General features: G+C 41.9%; 1 protein-coding gene across 1 annotated transcript in view; it reads left to right on the top strand.

The window, feature by feature from the left end:
* The first annotated feature begins 2,067 nt into the window (after window positions 1-2,067).
* Window positions 2,068-17,941, top strand: part of LOC142750692 (olfactory receptor 5G3-like) — a 31,759-nt gene continuing 15,885 nt past the window's right edge. The window contains exon 1 of the mRNA XM_075859680.1: window positions 2,068-2,289. Coding sequence (XP_075715795.1) covers window positions 2,068-2,289 — 222 coding nt within the window. The remainder of the gene's footprint in view (window positions 2,290-17,941) is intronic.

The raw sequence follows: 17,941 nt of genomic DNA on the forward strand, positions 1-17,941 counted from the left end.
GGACAATAAACACATGCTAATTTGGTATATATAGCAAGATGTAAAGCAACGCCTCAAACAGGGCCATAAGGGATGTTGAGAGCGCACCACCCAAGAACAATACAATATCAGTGGGGTCTCTCAAGATCCCATGGAGGGCATGAAATCACCCAACGGAAGAGCCAGCTCTCACTAGATCAGCCCCTATCTAGCTGAAAGACAACAGCAAAAAATACTACAAAAATAAAGGCAAAAGCAATGTGAAAGTAAACATTAATAGTAAGTATCAAAGGGAACCAGCATGTGAAGAAAGTTCCAGTCGCAGGATCCTATGAGGAGTGCATCCAGATGACAATAAAGGATGAGCAAGTGCAGGTATTAGAAGCTGAGGGTCGGGCCAAAGGTCTGGAGCTCCATAGTGACTGAAGATGTGCTGTAAAAGAGGAGGAATCAGGCGGTGGCGATTGCCTCAGCGGGGGTTTGCCATCTTTCGAAAGAAGACCCAAGCATTCCATAATGGCTTCCCCTTCTCGGAGAGAAGCAAAGCTGTGTGACCAATTGCGATAGGAAAATGTAAGACAAAAAGGGAAGGCCCATTGATATCTGATCTTGTGACGGATCAGGACTTGTAAGAGAGGTTTTAATGAACGACGCCTCTGGATTGTACGAGGAGCCAAATCAGCAAAGATCTGAATGTTGCAGCTACGCAGTCGTAACTGTTCCGAGGACCTGGAAGCTTTCATGACCCTTTCCTTCACAGAGTAATAATGAGGCTTCACGAACACATCTCTAGTCAGACCATCCGTGCGGAGAGCAGTGAGCGCCCTATGCACTCTATCAATATCAAAATAACAATCAGATAAATCAAGAAGGAGCTGCTTGAAGAGATTATGAACCCCAGTTTCCAAATACAGAACATTCTCCGACAGACCTCTTGTATGGAAATTTTCCCGCCTGGATCGATTTTCCATGTCTTCAAGCTTAGAGTGGACTTCTTCAAGCTGATGTGTGTATATATCTTAAATACTATTAGAGTGCTGATTAACAGTCGTCACCGTATTATCAATTTTAGCCTCCATTGCTTCCATCTGAGACCCCAGAGCTTGAAAATCAGCTTTAAGTTCAGATGTGATCTTCACACATGTTTTTTACAGTTCTTGCTGTAAGAGTTGCGAAAAGCGTGCAATAAGAACTTTGTCCCCGGAATATGCACCAGTGTCAGCTTGCAGCTGCGGGAAGGATAATGGCGGAGGCCCCTCCCGCCCAGTCTTGCTAATTGAAAAACCTCACGCGTCCTGCGGAGGAGACAATGGAATCCTCATCCTCAAACAAATCTGAGGCAGAGCTCGGGCTCTGAAAACAAGGGGTATCTCGATCCATACTGTGTCTCAGGTCTGGTGAGGGTGCCTGCAATTGAGGAGAGTGAGGCGGGTCCGGCGCCATCATGGCTTGCTCTGCATGTGCACTGTGCAATGGAGTCGCCGCTTCTGCAGTCGTCGATCTGGTGACTATCCCAGACTTTTTGGCATTCCCTTTCACCATCAAAAAATCCCCATAAAGGAAGCAGGAGGAAGGCAATCAAGGCAAGTGTCTGAAAATCTGAAAATAGCTTATTATAGCTGGATACTCCCGTTGAGGTGCGGAGCTATAGTCCGCACGAATGTGCCCCCCTATTTTGCCTATTTTTCATCCCTACTACAAAATAAGTTCTTCATGACGATTCTTATTTATTGATTCCTCAAAGAGTATATGATCGGGTTGAATAGGGGTGTTACTACAATGTACAAAAAAATCAATCAATTTATTTATAGGCAAGGTGTATCCATTAGCTGGAACCATGTAGATAGTGATTAAGGTTCCATAAAACATGGTGACTACGGTGAGGTGGAAGCTACAAGTGGAGAAGGTTTTCTGCCTTCCTTTTGCAGACGAGATTCAAAAAATTGTTACAAAGACACAGATGTAGCTGATAAGAACTAAAATAAAAGGTATGACCATTATCGGGATGGCGACAATCGGGATCTCCAACTGTAGGGCAAACTTGTAAGAACAGGAAAGTTCAACAAAAGGAACAAGATCGCAGAAAAAATGGTCAATCACATGAGGTTCACAGAACTGAAGCTGACAAAGAAAGTTAAGAGTGATTTGGGTCAGCAGAAAGCCAAAAACCCAACAATAGATGACCAAGAGGTGCTGAAGTCTCGTATCCATGATGGTGCTGTAGCGAAGAGGGTTACAAATGGCCAAGTAGCGGCCATAAGACATGACTGTGAGGAGGTGACATTCTGTGCACCCTATGGCACAATACATGTAAGTCTGGGTTATACATCCAATAATGGAAATGGTGGCTCCTTCTAACCATACAACATGAAGCATGTTCGGAACTATAACTGTTAGAAACATGGATTCAACTAATGATAACTGCTGTAGGAAGAAGTACATGGGAGAATGGAGCTGAGGCTTGATGGACACCAACACCATAACCAGAAAATTGATCATTACAGTCATTATGTAAACATTCAAGATAACAATAAAAAAAACAACGGCCTTGTAGCCAGTGACATCTGGGAATCCCAATAATAAGAACTTTGTAACCGATGAATGGTTGCCTTTACCCATAGCCGGGTGGTTTTTTTCACTGTATAAAAACAAAAATAATAATTTGAGCCTTCTGATGAAAAGGGGTCACCAAAGTGTGGTAAGACAATGTTTTTTTGGAAAAAAACAGCCATATTTTTCTAATCTTGTACAACCCCTTTAAAGTAGTTCTTAACCCCTACCCGCACCTTGACGTTAATGCACGTCAATGTGAGCAGTCACTTTGCGCACCTTGACGTGCAGTAACGTCAGTGCTTTGACAGTTAACCGCCACGCGGCGCTACACTGCAGCGACGGTTAACTGTGCAAGGTGTCTGCCCTGCATTCCCCATTGCCGATCAGCGGCCCATCGCCGCTGATTTCGGCAGTTAAACCCTTAGTTGCGGCGTTCGATTTTGAACGCCACAATTAAGGTGTTTAGCGCCGATCGGCGGCCCCATGTGAAATCAAGGGGGCTGGTGATGGTACCCATGGCAACCGGACACCAGACAATGGCTTTCGGGCTGCCATGTACAGAAGCCTATGAGGACCAGCCGGAGACTGGTCGTCGTAGGCTTCCTGTCAGTGTGACTGTTACGTCACAATGACAGTTGGAATGCATTACATTACGTGTGTAGTGTAATGTACTCCAGCAGCGATCAGAGCTGCAAGTCTAAGTGTCCCCTAGTGGGACAAGTGAAAAAAGGAAAAAAAGGAATAAAAATGTTTTAAAAAAAGTGTAAAAATAAAAGTTATAAGTGATATAAACAAGAACTGCTTCTTTTCCTATAATAAGTCTTTTATTATAGGAAGAAAAAATGAACACGTAAGAAAAAAGTACACATATTTGGTATCACCGCGTTCGTAACGACCCCAACTATAAAACTATAATATTATTTTTCCCGGGCGGTGAACAGCGCAAAAAAAATAAACGAAAAACAATGCCAGAATCACTATTATTTGGTCACAACCCCTCCCAAAATATACAATAAAAAATGATCAAAAAGTCGGATGTACGCCAAAATAGTACCGATACAAACTACAACCCGTCCTGCAAAAAACAAGCCCTTACACCGCTTTTTTGACTGAAAAATAAAAAACTTATGGCTCTCAGAATATGGTGACACAAAAAATAAATTATTTTATAAATAAGTGATTTTATTGTGCAAACGCTGCAAAACATAAAAAACCTATATACATCTGGTATCGCTGTAATCGTACTGACCCGCAGAATAAAATATAATGGTCATTTATAGCCCAGTGTAAACGTCGTAAAAAATAAATAAAAATCATTGTCAGAATTTATGGTTTTTGGTCACCTGGCTTGCCGAAAAATGGAATAAAAAGTGATCAAAGAAATGGCATGTACCCCAAAATGGTACCAATGAAATCTACAGATTGTCCCGCAAAGAATAAGCCCTCACACGGCTCCGGTGGTGAAAAAATAAAAAAAGTTCTGGCTCCCAGATTATGGCGATGCAAATTGTGCAGTGTCCAAAAGCGGATAAGATCAGGCGCCATTTATAAGTGCCACAAAGGCCACATATCTGCGGATTATTATTTATTTACCGCATTATTATACCCTTTTATTATGCCCCTGATGTACTCTGCCCAGTCTACATTTGCCCCCACATTATAAACTGAAATACCAGCAAAACGCCAGAGCTACTACCAAGCAAAATATGCGCGCCAAATGGCGTCCCTCCCTTCTGACCCCTACAGAGTGCCCAAACAGCCGTTTACATCCACCAATATGGCATCGCCATACCCGGGAGAACCCGGTTAAAATTTTATGAGGTATTTGTGGCACAAACTGGGCACAACATATAGTGCACTAAAATGGCACATTAGTGGAAAATTTTAATTTTCACTCTGCACCATCCGCTGCGCATTAAACCCTTCGCGCACCATTACTTAATAGCATGTCGTGGTGTGGGGGGTGATATATGGAGCATCTCACGCGCTGAGCCCGCGCCATACGCTGCAGGTGTCAGCTGTGTATAACAGCTGATACCCGGGACTAACGGACAGAAACAGCGATCACGCTGTTACAGGAGCCTGTAAAAATCACAATATACTGCAATACATTAGTATTGCAGTGTATTCTAAAAGTGATATAACGATTGCTGGTTCAAGTCTCCTAGGGGGACTAATAAAATATGTAAAAACAAAAGTAAATTATTATTATTAGTGGAAAAAATTAAATAAATATTTAAAGTCCAAAAATAAACCCTTTTCAAATTTTTTCTCTAAAGTATTGTAAAAAAAATAAAAAAATACCCAAAATTGGTATTGCTGCGTCCGTAAAAGTCCAAGCTATTACAATATACCATTATTGAACTCGCACGGTGAACGCCGTGAAAAATAAAGAATTTTAGACTGCAAAATCGCAGTTTTTTGGTCACCTTTGCTCTACCAAAAAATTTAATAAAAAGTGCTCAAAAAGTCTTATGTACCAAAAAATGGTACCAATAAAAACTACAGCTCGTCCCGCAAAAAATATGCCCTCACACCGCTCTATTGACGAAAAAATAAAAAAGTTGTGACTCTCGGAAAGCGGGGAGGAAAAAAGAAAAAGCAAAACATGGATCAGTTCGGAAAGGGTTAATTACTTTCTAATGAAAAATAATTTACGACCACATGTGGGGTATAGCCGTACTCGGGAGAAATTGCTTTACAAATGTTGAGGTGCATTTTCTCCTTTATCCTTTGTGAAATTGAAAAAATTCAACATTTTAGTGGAAATAATGTTGATATTAATTTTCACGGCCTAATTCTAAAAATTTCTGCAAAAGACGTGTGGGGTCTGAATGCTCACTATACCCCTAGATAGATTCCTTAAGTGGTTTAGTTTCCAAAATGGGGTTACTTTTGGGGGGCTTCCACTGTTTCGGTCTCTCAGTGGCTTTGCAAATTCGACATGACACCCAAAAACTATTCCAGCTAAATTTCAGCTCCAAAAGCCAAATAGCGCTCCTTCCCTTCTAAGCCCCGGTGTGGGTCCAAACAGCAGTTTATTACCACATATGGGTTATTTACGTAATCAGGAGAAATTGTTTTACAAATGTTGGGGTGCTTTTTCTCTTTTAGTTCTTGTAAAAATTAAAAATGTCTAAGTTCTTACAGAAAAAAAGTAGATTTTTACCTTCACAGACTAATTCCAATGAATTCAGCAAAACAACTGCAGGGTCAAAATGCTAACTTTACCCCTAGAAAAATTCCTTGAGGGGTGTAGTTTCCAAAATGGGGTCACATTTGGGGGGTTTCCACTGTTTTCATCCCTCCAGTGCATTGCAAATGCAACATGGCACTGAAAACTATTCCAGCAAAATCAGAAATCCAAACTCCAAATGGCGCTCCTTCTCTTCTGAGCCCTGCTGTGGGTCCAAACAGCAGTTTATTACCACATATGGGGTATTGCTATAATTGTAATAAATTGCTTTACATATGTTGGGGTGTTTTTTCTACTTTATTCCTTGTAAAAATTTAAAATTTCTACGTTTTTTCACAAAAAAAGTAGATTTTCACCTTCACATACTAATTCAAATAAATTTAGCAAAAAAACTGTGGGTTCAAAATTCCTTGAGGAGTATAGTTTCCAAAATGTGGTCACTTTTGGGGGGTTTCCACTGTTTTGGCACCACAAGACCTCTTCAAACCTGACATGGTGCCTAAAATATATTCTAAAAAAAGGAGGCCCCAAAATCCACTAGGTGCTCCTTTGCTTCTGAGGCCTGTCTTTCAGTCCATTAGGACACTAGGGCCAAATGTGGGATATTTCTAAAAACTTCAGAATCTGGGCAATAAATATTGAGTTGCATTTCTTGGGTAAAACCTTCTGTAGTACAGAAAAAATGTATTACAAATCAATTTTCGAAAAAAAAAAAATAATTTGTAAATTTAACCTCTACTTTGCCTTAATTCCTGTGAAACATCTAAAGGGTTAAAACACTTTCTGAATGCTGTTTTGAATACTTTGAGGGGTGCAGTTTTCAAAATGGGGTGATTTATTGGGACTTTCTAATATATAGGGCCCTCAAAGCCATTTCAGAACTGAACTGGTCCCTGAAAAAATAGGCTTTTGAAATTTTCTTGAAAATATGAGAAATTGCTGCTACAGTTCTAAGCCTTGTAATGTCCTAGAAAAATAAAAGAATGTTCAAAAAACGATGCAAACATAAAGTAGACCTATGGGAAATATAAACTAGTAAGTATTTTGTGTGGTATAACTATCTGTCTTACAAGCAGATACATTTAAATTTAGAAAAATGCTAATTTTTGCTAATTTTCTCTAAATCTTGGTGTGTTTTACAAATAAATATTGAATTTATGGACTAATTTTTTTCCCTAACATAAAGTACAATATGTCACGAGAAAACAGTCTCAGAATCACTTGGATAGGCAAAAGCATTCCGGAGTTATTACCACATAAAGTGACACATGTCAGATTTAAACCCGTTAGTGACCGACCCATCGTATTTCTACGTCGGTCACTAACGGGCCTTATTCCGATGCCATAGACTTTTTACGTCGCGGCATCGGAATAAGTAAACAGAGCAGGGAGCTGTCAAATCTCCCTGCTCTCAGCTGCTAGAGGCAGCTGAGGGCTGGGAGCGTCCCTGCTCTGCCGTGTGAGATCGATATTAGTATGGATCTCACATGTTTAACCCCTAAGATGCGGTGCTCAATAGCGAGCACCGCATCTGAGTGGTTTTGGAGAGAGGGAGGGAGCTCCCTCTCTTCCCCCACCGACACCCGGCGATACGATCGCCGAGTGTCTGTGTCTCTAATGGCAGCCGGGGGTCTAATAAAGGCCCCCAGGTCTGCCTGGAGTGAATGCCTGCTAGATCATGCCGCAGGCATGACCTAGCAGATGCCTGTCCGTGTTAAACGGACAGGCAGTAATACACTGCAATACAAAAGTATTGCAGTGTATTATAAATGCGATCGGAGAATCGCATATTATAGTCCCCTAGTGGGACTAGTAAAAAAGTGAAAAAAAAGTTTAATAAAGTTAATGAAAAAAAAAATGTGAAAAAAAATGAAAAACCCAGCTTTTCCCCTTACAAAATGCTTTACTATTAAAAAAACAAAATAAAGTTAAAAAGTTACACATATTTGGTATTGCCACGTCCGTAACGACCCAGGCTATAAATCTATTACATTATTTAACCTGCACGATGAACGCCGTAAAAAAATGTAATAAAAAAACTATGGAAAAATTGCTTTTTTCTGTGAATACTGACTTTAAAAAAATGTGATAAAACGTGATCAAAAAGTCGCATCTACTCCAAAATGGTACCAATAAAAACTACAAGTCGCCCCGCAAAAAAAAGCCCTCATACAACTGCATCGGTGAAAAAATAAAAACGTTACGGCTCTTCAAATATGGAGACACAAAAACAAATAATTTTGAAAAAAAAGCGTTTTTACTGTGTAAAAGTAGTAAAACATACAAAAACTATACAAATTTGGTATTGTTGCAATCGTAACAACCCGCTGAATAAAGTTATTGTGTTATTTATACCACACGGTAAACAGCGTAGATTTAGGATGCAGAAAAGAGTGGCGAAATTTCCGATTTTTTTCTATTCCCCCCCCAAAAAAAGTTAATCAATAAATAATATGTACCTAAAAATGGTGCTATTAAAAAATACAACTTGTCCCGCAAAAAACAAGACCTTATACAGCTATGTCGACGCAAAAATAAAAAGGTTATAGCCCTTGGAATGCGACGATTGAAAAACGTAAAAAATAGCTTGGTCATTAAGGTCCAAAATAGGCTGGTCATTAAGGGGTTAAAAATTGGCTTCGTCCTGAAGGCCAAAACAGGCTCAGTCCTGAAGGGGTTAATTAAGCTGCGTGTTACATGTAAAGCACCGAGTAAAGGTAAATCATCACATCACGAGCCGCTCTCCAGATTGTCCCTTTCCACGTGTCCTGTCAGCAGAGGCCGCTTTCCCTCACAATGATGAGTTACATGGTCTTTAGAAATATGGCCGACCACGTAACTTTCATGTGAGTGCTGTTTGAGCTCCAGCGTTTAGAAGCCTGTTATTGGCTGCCGGGTGTGACTGCAGCGCTGCGCTCCGCGGTTCTATTTGAATACAGCGGTAGCGGCTGTCAGGTCGGTGATTACCGGGTCATTACTATGTGCGGGGAGAAGAGGACAGGGATGTATATATGTATCTATGTGTATATAGAGAGAGACACCTGTGTTTGTACAGGGGTGCAGGATAAGTCGGGGGGTGGGAGCATTCTTGGTGTCACCATGTTACAGGCCTATGACTTACACAAGCACAGGACGTCACTTAATACCCGAAAGTCACTTGTTGCCCCTATTATGGGGTTGCCTGATGCCTGTGTGAATAGTCGTCATCCCTCCCCCCCCCCCCCCCCCGATTTTTAGAGATGGAGTAGGGGGGCCAGTACAGACTGAGCATTTTCTGTCTGCGGTGCCCCCATACCACAGCCTGCCAGAGTGCAACCATAACAGCCTGCCAGAGTGCCCCCATTATAGAGCCAGGCACATGAGAGTAGGCCACAATGCGTGCCAGAGTGCCCCCATTATAGAGCTAGTCACATGAGAGTATGCCACAGTGCGTGCCAGAGTGCCCCTATATCAGCCATCCATATAACAGAGTAAGCCACAGTGCTTCATAACAACCTGCCAGAGTGCCCCCATTATAGAGCTAGTCACATGTGAGTAAGCCACACTGTGTGCCAGAGTGCCCCTATATCAGCCATCCATATAACAGAGTAAGCCACAGTGCTCCATAAGAGTGTGCCAGAGTGCCCCCATTATAGAGCTAGTCACAGTTAATAATAGAGTGAGCCACAGTGTCTTTCCTAACCCGCCATAGTTCCCCCATAACAGAAGCAACTACACTCCCTCCCCCCCATAATAGAGAAAGCCACAGTGTTCCTATAATAGATCCTGCCAGAGTGGCTCCATATTGGAATCAGTCCTAGTTCTCCTATAGAAGAGTTAGCCACATGACAGAACCTGGCCCATAACCATTCTTTTCATGGTGCCCCCATTTTAGAGGCAGCAATAGTGTGCACCTGTGATAGTGCTAACCAGTTCCTCCATAATAGAGCCGGCCAGCGTGTCTATATAACAGAACCTGCCAGAGTGTCCCCATAACAGTGCTTGTCATAGTGCCCCCATAAATAAAGCCAGCCACAGAACGCGCCTCTAATTGAGCAGACCACAGTTGTCCCATAATAGAGGCACCGCAGTGCTCCTATAACAGAAGTTGCCAGAGTGTCCCCATAATGGAGCTATTCACAGTTCCCCCATATAATAGAGCTGTGATGCGACCCTCAGCCACGGTAAGGCCCTGTTCACACAGAGTTGTTTGCAGGTAGAAAAATCAGATTTTGACCTGCCTGCACGCCGTTTGCCGCGTTTTTCAGCTGGGGGCAAAAAACGCAGCGACAAATACTTTTCTCTCCCTCCCATTGATGTCAATGGGAGGTCAGAGACGGAAACGCCCGAAGAAAGGGCATGATGCTTTTTACAGCGAACGCTTTTTCTGCTCGTGGGAAAAAACACCTCCATCTCCCATGAGCGTCATCTTTTCTAAAAGGGGACTCCTCTTTTGCCCCATAAACATGGCGGAATTTCCTTACTTAGAGCTTAATATTGATAGTTTTACCAAAATATTTCCGTAACCGCTCAATGTGGAGTTACGAGCCCCAGAAATATTATACCTCACCATCTACTGAGTATGTACGCCAAGACTCGTGACGATACGTCGCGCGGTTAGTGAGGAAACTCCTCGTTAGCGACGCCTGTTTCTACACATGGCTTCCATTTATTTTCATTAAAAAATGAATATCTTAAAAACTAGCTGTTGAATATATCTAATATTTGTTAGACATGTAGCCCTTGACGCTCTGACCTATCCTAAGAAAATTCAAGGTTCTGTGAGGCGCGCTTGGCCCACAAAAGCCTTGTGAGCAACGGCTATTTTTACGCACGTTTACAATTTAGTTCTAATGAAAAAATAATGTCTTAAAAGCGAATCGCCTCAAAGCCATAAATCTTCTGACACCTGTAGCAGATGACACTCTGTCCTACCCCAGAAAATTTCAAGGGTCTGCGTCGCATTCTTAGCATGGAGTACAGGCAGGCTGGATGTAGCATGGAGTACAGGCAGGCTGGATGTAGCATGGAGTACAGGCAGGCTGGATGTAGCATGGAGTACAGGCAGGCTCATGAGGTTCCTTTCTTCTTTTCTCAGGTTAGTGTTCAGCCAATTGGTCTTTGCTTCTCTAGAAGTTCGGCTGTAACTCTTCATCTCTCTCTGTCTGTTAGATTTCTTTACTCCCTGGACAATATGTCTCTGTACACCGGCTTCTTTAGGAGTTAGATGTCTCCCTCTGCAGAGACTAGCTCAGCATGCTTTTTCCTTTCTCACTCCACTAGCTAACTCCTCCCTCACAGGCTCATTAGTTAGGAGCTCTGTGATTGGCTAGTTGCTTCTCCAAAAGACTTATAATGTTTCCAGAGAATTCTACCCTGAACTGGTTTAATTATTAACAAACCTTGTAAAGAAAGTAACCCTTTGAGCACTGCCTGCAATCACTTTACACAGATTACAGTAGTAAAACACATCACATATACAAAATACAGTGTATTCCTGCTTTCTGAAGACTCCACTTTGTGGGGTACCACATGTCTCCCCTCTTAAATAGGTGTTATCCTCGACACCATGGCATCCAGACCTGAAAAATATACAGTAAGAAACCACAACATAATACACAATATGTGTTACATAACAGATAAACATTTCTGGTGAATAGTCATATATGTCTATATTCCGAGCGCACTAGAGTGTGTTTTAGAGTCTATTTCACCTTTTGGGACAGAAAGTTTTGTATGGACGGACGCGGTCCGTTATTGACTTTCGCCATCACCACCGGTGGTGCAAAGTCAAAAATGAAATAACACATAAAGGTACTTACTGGTGAGGTACTCACAGCTGTGTTCTGAGCCCTCGCAGGAAACTAGCACTCTGGGTGCTATATGTGCCCAGGGGCTTTAAATATCTTTCTCGTTTGATTATACCATGTCAAATCTGTTTTCAGATGGATCCGTGAAAAAACACAGTGAAATCGATACTACACTTATTTTATATTCATCCGTGGATTTTCACAAAAAAACGGTCATTTAAAAAATCCACATCCAAACAGCTCCAGCATGCATGCCTAACACCTCTTCCTAAGCCCTGTTATGGATACACTCAAAGAAGTGTTACAAACTCTCACAGGAGACTAGGGGGGGACTGACTCACATTTTGGGGTCACTACCGCAGCATGTCAAGAAATGCATTCTGGGTGCTATATGTGCCATGGGGCTTTAAATAGCTTTCTTGTGTGATAATACGGTGTCAAATCTGTTTTCAGATTGATCTGTGAAAAAACACCGTGCAATCGATACTGCACTTATTTTACATTCATCGGCGGTGTTTCACCAAAAAACGGTCTAAACGTGCGTAAAAACAGACGTTGCTGGCGAGGCTTCTGTGGGCCAAGCGCGTGTCACAGAACCTTGAATATTTTTAGGATAGGTCAGAGTGTCAAGGGCTACATGTGTAATAAATATGAGGGATATTCAATGGTTAGTTTTGGAGATGTTCATTTTGTAATAAAATAAATAAATAAGGGAATTCCACCATGTGATAAGAGACTCCATGGCTTACTGAGAGCCTTGTCCTTTCTTTGTGTTTGTTTCTACAAAAACAGCCTGGTGCAGTACTGATATATGGTCTGTGTGCCCTGGACTGCACCCAGGGACTAAGCACAGAATATGTAATGAGGCTGGGGCCAGCACTTGCCGACTCGTGGCTGCGGCTGTCAGGAGGGGACCGGAGCTGACAGCTCGCAGCCATGGACATTACACATATCTTGGATTGGCCCCTACTTACAATAAATTTGATGGTTTTGTCCTGCCGCTTCTTTTTATAATGATATAAAAAAGTTTAATTTAATGGTGACCATTATAAGTTTGGTTTATAGGATGTCATACACAATATACAAATTAAGAAATGCCATAAATTGCCGTCAAATCAGCCAACAATTTTTCTTAAGCAAAATGAGGCATCAAAGAGATTAAAATAGAAAAAAAAGGATGAGTGCAGAAATGTTCCGTAATTACTGTGGCATCTTGACCCCAGCAATGTGCACAGATTTGGTATCAACTTAACCATAACAACCAGTAGAATAAATGTATGTTTCGTGAATGCCATATAAAAATAGCAAAAAAAAATACTTCAAAGTGAGTCCTGTCCACCCACAGAAAAAACAACAACAAAAATCTATAGATTATATAAGGGGTTAAAGACATAAAATAAAATTGTCACTATGATGTGATCGCATCGGTCTGCACAGTAGTCCCAGCGTCTCATAGCCTGCAAGCGGAAAGTAGCTTGTAGCCTTTGAGAGTATATGAGGGAGCTTCCAAAGACACTGAGTATTACGTAGTTTTATTACTTATTTGGCCACTTTTTTTGAGTGATGTATGGGTCATCATTACTGAGTGGGAGCACTAAGTCACATTATTACTGAGTGTCAGGGCATTAGGACGGACCATTAATGAGTAGGGGCACTAATTCACATAATTATTGAGTGGGGAGGCACTAAGAGGGACCATTATGCATTGGGGACATGAAAAGGGCATCATTAATGAGTGGAGGGGCATAATTACTGTGTGGAGGACACTAAGTTGGCACCAGTACTGGGGGACATTTTCACTAAAGTGGGGGCATCTATTAGTGTGAGAGTAACTAAGGAGGCACCATTGTAGTGGCACCATTACTGTGTTGAGGCGCCTTTACTATTTGGGGACACCTTTTCTGTGTGGGGGGATCACAGGGGGTACTGTTATTGTGTGGCCCACATAGGGCGGCACTACTACTATAGGCACACTAATGAGTCACTATTACTTATGTGGCACACTAAGTTGGGCAATATTACTATGTGGTTCACTAAGGGAGCAGCAAACTTTAGTGGTGGCTGGGAGAAGTTTTCATGGTGTCTGGACTGGGTAGAAAAGAAAAGGAAAAACGTACATCTCCAATAACAGGAGACATATATGAACAGTGATGTCAGGGGCTTTGAGATGCCTGAATCCCTGGTCAGAGTGTCATCAACGCTCTGGCCGGAGATTCCGCTCCTGGAGGAGGCCATGACATCACTGTCCATGTATGGACAATGAAGTCATGGTCTATGAGATGGTGCCATTCCCGGCCATTAAAAAATTATCCTGGCCCTTGAAGGGGACTCCCTGGGCACAGTGCTACTTTAAGAGCTTAGCCCGGAGAAGCCCCTGACGTCAATGTCCATATATGGGGAGTGACGTCAGGTGCTTTGAAATGCTGGAATCCCTGGCCAGAGTGTCGGCAATGCTCTGGCCGGGGATTCCACTCCTGGAGAAGCCCCTGACGTTAGGGCTGCCAACCTCCACTTCATTAATTTCTGGACAACTGATCTAAAAATTACAGACAGATTTAAATTTTTACGGACACATTACAAAACCAAGAGTTAGTGATAATAAAGAGCATATGTAACACCTTTTTATAAGTGATTGGTGGGTATAAAAAGTGTGCGATAGGCTGAATGAACACATATCACTCGATGTTGCCATGGGTAAAAGGGGTGATTTATCAGAGTTGCCATAAGGGATGATTATTGGCTTTCGGGCCCAGGGTGGCGGTATTTCTCAAGCAGCGCAGTTTGTGAACTGTTTGTGTGCTGCTGGGGTGAAAGTGTATCTTGAGTGGACAAATGACACCATTGGGAATAACAGACGTGGAAACTGTGGAGCACCACGTGCCATTGATGTGAGAGGTGAGCATCACCTACGAAAGTGTACGTGGGCAGAACAACACACTAAAGTGGATCAGCTCACCATGAAAATCAACCAGGGGTATACCAGACATGTGTCTAAAGCAACAGTTCAGCAAACCCAACTGTGTATGGGGCTCTGAAGCAGACGGACGGTCAGTGCTCCTGTACTAACAAAGGTGCATCGGAAAAAAAGGCTTAAATTTGCACGCCAGTATCGGAATTGGACCACCGATGATTGGCAAACGGTTGTCTACTCTGATGAGTAACGTTTTCTGTTTCATGGAACGGATGAACATTGGCGTGTCAGGCGAAAAACATCAGAGAACAAACACCCTGCAACCATTGCTGGAAAAACACAAGCTGGTGGCGGCAGCATTATAGTCTGGGGAATTGTTTCATGGCATTCTCTGGGCCCACTCATCCATGTGGAAGGCACTCTGAACCGATTTAGGTATGAATCCATTATTGCAGACCATGGGGTAGATGGAATCTTCCAGCAAGACAATGCGACATGTGACACAGCTAGAAATGTCCGAGAGTGGTTGGAAGAGTGCAACCAAGACTTCCAAGTACTTCCCTGGCCCCCTAATTCGCCAGACTTTAGCCCAATTGAGCATCTGTGGGACTACCTCGATCTTGTTTTTCGCTCTATGGATCCTGCCCCACGGACACTCCAGCAAATGTGGGATGCACTGCAGTCAAAATGGCTCCAGATACCTGACACAACCGACCGGCTCCTTATTGAGTGACTCCGAGCCCATCTAGTTGCTGTCCGTGTGGAGCATGGTGGTTACTCTGGATATTAGCTGGTGGTCATAAAAATGTGACTTGACTGTGTATGATGAAGTCTACATAATTTCAGGTAATTTCAGTCCTAACTCTGTTTGCATCTACCAGAAGGCTGAAACTTGGGTGTGGTTGGACCTTTCAGTATAATAATGACCTGAAACACACATCAAAATCCACACTGAAATGGTTATGGGAACACAAAATGAAAGATTAACAATGGTGTCTCAGTCAGTCTCATTCAGTGGTGTCTATTGCAGAGGGAAGTCTCCAAATGATGGGCTGTTCACAAACTCTACTGATGACCACTAAGAAATAATTAAAAAAAAAAACTCTATTACACACACAGGGATCCCACTATTCCTCGAGGACTTGCTCTTGTCATCATAAAAAAAGAAGCCATTTTGGTGAATCACTTCTTACTCTAAAGAGGTCTTCTTGACTAGGGCCTGTTATTCCCCTCACTAATCAATGTTCCTCCACCTCTTTCTCTGCCTCCTCCTCCTAACACGACCGTGTTACTAGCTTTTGTGCAGCGACCGTGTTGGCAATCATGATCTTCCATGTTGCGACCCATCTCTGCTACAATGTAAAGAGAACCACCCATGGTCCATTCCATTATCATAAATGGGTGAAAACATCACCACTGCCATTCCATTTGTGTTTTTACTGCTTACAACCACTTCTGCCTTAGCAATTGTATCTTCTTCCTCATCCATTTCAAGTGTTATGGTTGCACAAGGTCCTCATCAACACTTGTCGCGAAAGCATTTATTTCTCCTATATCTCTGCCCTATTGGCTACCGGTCCCGGAGATAGTACTGATACTCCATATTTTTGGAGATTACTAATGACTGACTATCTTGTAAGGGGTGCTGATGTGCTCGGCTGAGCACAATGGGTACATAAATCAGTATCTGAATCCACCTCTTCCTGGGAGTGCCCAAAACCAGCAATCCACCATTACAAACTAAATCCCATAGTTTCACAATTTGGGTGATTATGAAACAGTAATCTACTTTTACAAATACTATGATCTGTCCAATTTCACCGCAAACACATTGTTATTATATTTTTTTGTTTTCCCTTAGAATACAATGCAGATAATTACCTACTGCTCGTTAGTGGACTGATCACAGGGGACCATGGCACAAAGCTCTATAGGTTTAGCTGGCACAGTGCATTTCCTTCAATCTCTCTATATATAGGCAGACCCTTCATGGTTCTTCATTATATAGTGTTTATGTGCTGATTATCACTATTTGTGATGTCTTTTCCCACGATAAACACAATATTCCTACGTAAATCCAGGCAACTAGGATCATCAATAGGATAACCTTGAACCAGGACCATGGAAATATTTCATGTAAGTTTTAACAAAAATTGACTTTTTATAGTGTTGATGTGTTATTTTAGGTCATCATTACTCTGAGGAATCACGCATATGGTAGAGCCCTCTGTCATACAGGCTCTGTCACACTATATGTGTACATAGATATTCACCGTTAGAAACATTGATTCCTTATACCTCCATTTATATAGAGTCCGATGGAGCATTCCACAATTTTTTTTTATATTGAGTTTCTAAAGAATTTAACAAAACCCAATGTATGTCTTTGTATCCAATCGAAGGTAAAAATATATACACTAGAGGTCTAATGTACTTCTATGGAAGCTTGTAACATGACCGTGTGTACAACCCGTTAGTCTCAAGGACTTTCTATGATTGGATTTAAGAGTATGACAACTTTTATCTACTAACAATACAGTACAGATGTGTGTCTTTAGTTGTGATCCCCTAATTCATCTAATTGTTTATATCTGCTCTGCCTGTGATCTTGAAAGATTCCAGAATATTTTGCAGTTTCGTGCTTAAAGCAAATGATGGATTATCAGCATATAGGTTCTTCAGATGTTACATTGAGGAAAGGTCCCTGCATACATACATCCGGTCAGCCATAACATTAAAACCACCTACCTAATACTCTAGGTACCCATGGGGCCACTAAAACAGCTCTGAGCCATTGAGGCATGGACTCCACTAGACCTCTAAAAGTTCCTGTGGTATCTGGTACCAAGACGTTAGCAGCAGATCCTTTATGTCCTGTACATGGATCAGACATGTTTTTCTAACATATTCCACAGATGCTAAATCAGATTAAGATCTGGGAAATCTGAGTCCAAGTCAACGCCTTCACACTGTAGAAAAAAAAGAATACAAAGCCCACATAGTGCATGAACCAGTAATTTCAAGGGAATGAAAAATGGTGGTCAAATATGCTGACCTTGTGCTGTTATGCTAGGAGCATAACATCCAATGAAGCGTGTCCAAGCAGTCACTCAGGTGAACGGTTGCAGCCCGAATTCCGGTCTGAAGGTTGATACAACTTCGCTGTATGAATCCAGGAAATAGGAGAGTAAAAAACAAAATATCCAAGGGTGCAGCCGTGATAGAAATAACTTTTAATTTGTACAATTAAAACGACAACAATGTGTTTCAAGGCCGTACTGGCCCCTTCGTCAGGTCCAGTACAAGTGATCTAACATTTCCTAATACATGTGATTATATAGCGGGCTTAGAGATCAGTAGTCGAAATGACTACCGGGTCAGGATGTAGGTCAAACAATAACTAGTATAAACGAGGTTTGGCGATGAAGCAAAAACAATTATTCATTATAGAAATAACAATACACTTGTATAATAAAATGGAAGACCATTAAAAATAATGATAAATTGATTTAA

This window comes from Rhinoderma darwinii, chromosome 3 (genome assembly GCF_050947455.1).
Source record: "Rhinoderma darwinii isolate aRhiDar2 chromosome 3, aRhiDar2.hap1, whole genome shotgun sequence".
In the NCBI taxonomy this organism is placed as follows: Eukaryota; Metazoa; Chordata; class Amphibia; order Anura; family Rhinodermatidae; genus Rhinoderma; species Rhinoderma darwinii.